This window comes from Buceros rhinoceros, unplaced genomic scaffold, assembly GCF_000710305.1.
Source record: "Buceros rhinoceros silvestris isolate BGI_N320 unplaced genomic scaffold, ASM71030v1 scaffold5205, whole genome shotgun sequence".
Lineage (NCBI taxonomy): Eukaryota > Metazoa > Chordata > Aves > Bucerotiformes > Bucerotidae > Buceros > Buceros rhinoceros.
This window is the reverse complement of record NW_010411045.1, coordinates 18794-23065: the sequence shown is the minus strand read 5'-3', so window position 1 is coordinate 23065 and position 4272 is coordinate 18794. Positions and strand designations below refer to the sequence as shown.

The window sequence follows — 4272 nt, the reverse complement described above, 5'->3', positions numbered from 1 at the left end:
CTGGGGCCTGCTGGGAAAAGGTGATCCACAGTCCTGCCTGGCTCTCACTCCACTTCCACGCTGTCTCCACCCTGTTAATTATTACAAGGGAAGCAATGAAGACCAACGTGCACCAAAGTCCAGCGTGAGAGAGAAAACCAGCAGTTCGATCACAGCCATGAGCCAGCCGATGCCAGCCACCACGGAGCTGCCCACGCTGCCGGGGGACAGGACAGTGGCCTTTGGGGTGGCAGACATCATCGTCGTGGTTTTATACTTCGCCTTTGTCCTCACTGTTGGGATATGGGTGAGTACCCAAGGTGACTGGGTTTAGGTCTGCTGGAGGTGGAGAGCCTTTGATCCTCCCTGAACCCATCCTGGGTATAAAGGTGTTTGCCTGCTAAGAGCATCCTCTGCACACACTGTTATCCCAGGGCCTTTTGAGAACATTTGGGGGTGACAGTGATCTTCCTGTGAGCCCCTACCCCCTCATGGGGACAACAAAAGGATCATTCCCTGGAGGTTGTTCTGGGGATGTCTCCCAGAACAAACTCCAGTGCTGTCTGCCACGCTGCAAAGTAGTCTCACAGGAGGGTGTGGGCAGGCAGGGGCAAAAGAAAAGCCAGAGGTGGGAGGGAAGACTAAAATGGGAACTTTAAAAAGCTTTGGAAAGATTGTTGCTAATTATTTGTTCAGGTTGCTTTGTGAAGGCCTCTTTCATAGAGACCTATAGTGTTCTGGTTGACTGAAGTTTTTTCTTTCCCAATTTGTACATTTGAAGAGAAGTCATTAAATAGGTTCAAGCAACTTCTTTCCAAAGCTGGACTATCAGAAACCTGCACAAAGAGAGGCAGGAGCTGTGGGTGAAGCCTGGCATGTTTGACAGATACACAAAAAAATTTTGGAGCTGATGCTGAGACCAGGCATTAGTGGTCCAATATTTGGACTGCTATTTGTGGTGCCTGACTGCAAATTCCTGGTTGCTGCAAACAGCAAGCACAGCCAGCCTCAGTCACATCAGAGGGCCTATGGACATCCTGTTGCTCTTGAAATCCATACGGTTCTCATGCTGTTCCTAGATGGGACTGTGTGATGTGACTGAAGTGCGAAGATGCTGAAAACACTGAATCCACAGCAGTGGGAAGAAGCGAGGGCAGCAGGAGCTACAGCAGCACATTGCTGCCCATCCTGGAGTGCACCTGCACGTCATGGTCAAATGCTGCCCATGGGATACAAGGCTGTCCTCTGATTCCCACCCCTGTACTATGCTCTCCCTTATTTGACTCTGAAGGCATATGGTAGGGGTGCTGGAAAATAAGGAGGGAAATGCTTCCTTTTCATGATACCATCATCAGAAGGTGGACAGTCTTTCTTGGAGCTGCAGATGGGCATCTTCACATGGCTGAGAGCAGACAAACCCCTAGATTTCTCAAAATTAGATTCCTGTCACAGCGGGCCTGCTCCAGCCTGTGTCTGAACCATGCACTACCTGTCTGTGCTGCTCTGAGTAGGGCGAATTGGTAGACTGTGATGACACCCAAGGGTGTAGGACTAGGGTTGTGCAAGAGTTTGCAAACTGGATGTTTCAAGGCTACTGGGATGGGCATTGGGTCTGACTTAAGGGTGGGGGAATGGAAGAAAACAATCTTCTTTTTTCTGTGCTTCCAGTCGTCAATACGAGCAAGCCGGGGCACTGTTGGAGGCTATTTCCTAGCTGGACGATCCATGACTTGGTGGCCCGTGAGTGAAATGCATCCCTCTGTTTCTCATGGTGCAAAAGCAGTTCCAGGTGTAAGCTCTAGTGAGAGGACTCAGTCCATGCATGTTTTGTCTGTACTGTTGAGATGAAGAGGATCCACCAGGAATCAGCCCATGCAACTTTGCTAATGGGCTACAGCGTGGAGCTGCAGGGCCAAAAGGATAGTTCAGCATCTTCAGTTTTTTTCAACTCTCAAATTCTCTGCTAAAGTCAGCAATAAAAATGTTCACAGTGGTGGAAGTGAGGGAGCGCTGACTGCCTAGCTGGGTTTGCAACTTTTCGGCCCCAACTCACCAAAGATACCATTGTCCCCAAGCCAAGAGAGCATTAGGTTATCTAGGAATGTGCTATCCAGTAAAAAAGGATTTAGAGACAGAACAAAAAATAATCACAAAGCCCAGGACTTTCTGAGCCCTTGCTATTTAAAGTTGAGATTATTGACTAACGATGTAAAGGATATAAACTTCAAACCACCTAAGAATAAATCTTCACTATGAAGAAAAAAAATCTATTGAAGGTGCCTTTTCTTGGGAGTGAAAGGTACATATAAGGATAATTTAAAGTTTGAAAGGAATAAAAACACCACAGGAATAAAGATCCTTCTCAGCCAATGCCAGACTCTAGCACCATATATCTCTCCTGTGAGTCGTGGGTAACGGAATGCACTTCTCAACCAAAACACTGTACTTTTTTTCTTCTTTTCCTTTGGATGTATTTTACCCATAAATTTACTAGGCTAGATTTTCAGCCTCTTCCATCAGAGACATATACACCTCTCTAAAATCTGTTATGTCTTAAATGTTCTTTATACTTCTGTCTCGGCCAAGTGACATTTAATGGAAAAGCTTAACTTTATGGTTTTCTCTAATTAAGAGGGGAAAAATTAAAAGATACTAAAATGAAACATTTTTTTCCCCCACCATGGTTCTTTTTTTCTTTAAAAAAACCCCATTAACACACATGCAAAATAAAAACAATCTCAAAAATATTCTTATTGCTTTTGGCTCCAACCACGAAGTCTATTGGGTACAGGTTGTCTCTTGGCTCTGCTGATTTACCATTCTAGGTTCAAAGAAATCCCTAATGCTGTTCACTTTTCAGTTTTGTTTGTCAGAGAGCTGGTTCCACCTCTGCAGCACTCCCGCAGGCTCAGCTCCTTGTGGCCTTCACCTTGAGTACATGACTGGTTTACTTGTATTTTTTTTTTTCATGGGATGACAGATTTCTGCTGTGTCTTAGCCAGCTTTAACGAAAACCTGATACTACATTGCTGCTCCTGAGCAATGTATCTTCTGTGTTTCTGTGTCTGATGTGGGTATCAGGAAAACTGTGTACATTTTGTGAGAGGACCAGTCCCCCACTTCAGCTGCAAATTCATGCTGCAGCAGCCAGCTCTCTAAGCAAGACTTTTCTCAGACAGGCGGCAGAGCTGTTGGCAGGAGTCCGTGTGTGTGTTGATGCCATATTAATGTTTTACTTTGTTCTGAGATGAGAAGCAGATCAAATTCCATCATTCCTTGTTTCACATGTAGCAGTACTAAGGAGAGAAAAGCTCCTCCTAGGAGATGCAGCTAAAAGCAAACTTTCTCTAGAGGCGAAAGGGGTAGAGTTGTCCTTTGAGTAACTTCTCGTTTGACCCTGAGAAAGATTCCATGTTGGCATAGAGAAGGGGGGTGAGGCTTTACACCAAATGAAAGTAGTAATTAAGTCAGAAAGTCTTTGCCCTGTTTAAAGCTCCTTGGAACTTGCATGCTACTGATTAGGGTGTCAATGAGCCATGGTAGGTACAGCCTACCATGTCCAAAGCCTACAGCTAAAGTTAACCTGAGGCATTAGCATTTTCCAGCCTACTGCAGAGCTGATTATCTTTGAACCTATGTGTGGACCCAACAGGCCTGCATGTTTCTATCATTGTCCTTGCTATGGTTCAAGAATCTGCTCCCTTAGAAGGAGCTCCAAGAGAGCACTCCTGTCACCACAGCTGTCTAAACTGCCACATGCATGTTCAGTGCGAGACTTAGAAGAGCCTAGTGGCTGTCAGCAAGATGTGGAGAGGGAGAGCAAGGGTCAGCAAGGTTGGAGAAGGCATGTTGCTGGCTGAGTAAAAAGGGAATGGAGAGATCTATCACTTTTCATGGACACGGAGGTATCTGTGGCTGCCACCAGGCTTTCTTCACCCCGCTGTATCTGAGGAGAACCATTGAGAAACTGAACCTTGATTCTGAGATTAAGTTTTGCATTGGAGTGGGGGTGGTGAGACAGAGCAGACGCAACTACTTTAAGATATAAAAATGTAGTTTTTATATCTTTATATAAAATTTTTTTTTTTTTTTTAAATGAGAAGGGAACCGCAACTCCCCATTAGCACTCAGCTACCTACCTACCAGGAGATGAGGCCCTGGGGAAAGAGAGTGCTGGGGGAATTGCTAGGGCCGATACAGAAGTTCCTCAAAGTGACTTTCTGGGTCTTGTTCCTGTGCCATCTCTTTCAGATTGGAGCATCCCTGATGTCAAGCAATGTGGGCAGTGGCTTA

At 45.6% G+C, this 4272-nt stretch overlaps 1 protein-coding gene across 1 annotated transcript in view; it reads left to right on the top strand.

The window, feature by feature from the left end:
* Positions 1–232: 232 nt before the first annotated feature.
* The window catches only part of SLC5A9 (solute carrier family 5 (sodium/sugar cotransporter), member 9), a gene marked incomplete at its 3' end in the record, with an annotated part of 21046 nt that continues 17006 nt past the window's right edge, over positions 233–4272 (top strand). Inside the window, exons 1-3 of the mRNA XM_010135849.1 lie at positions 233–286; positions 1648–1719; positions 4231–4270. Of these exons, the coding sequence (XP_010134151.1) occupies positions 1705–1719; positions 4231–4270 (55 nt within the window). The remainder of the gene's footprint in view (positions 287–1647; positions 1720–4230; positions 4271–4272) is intronic.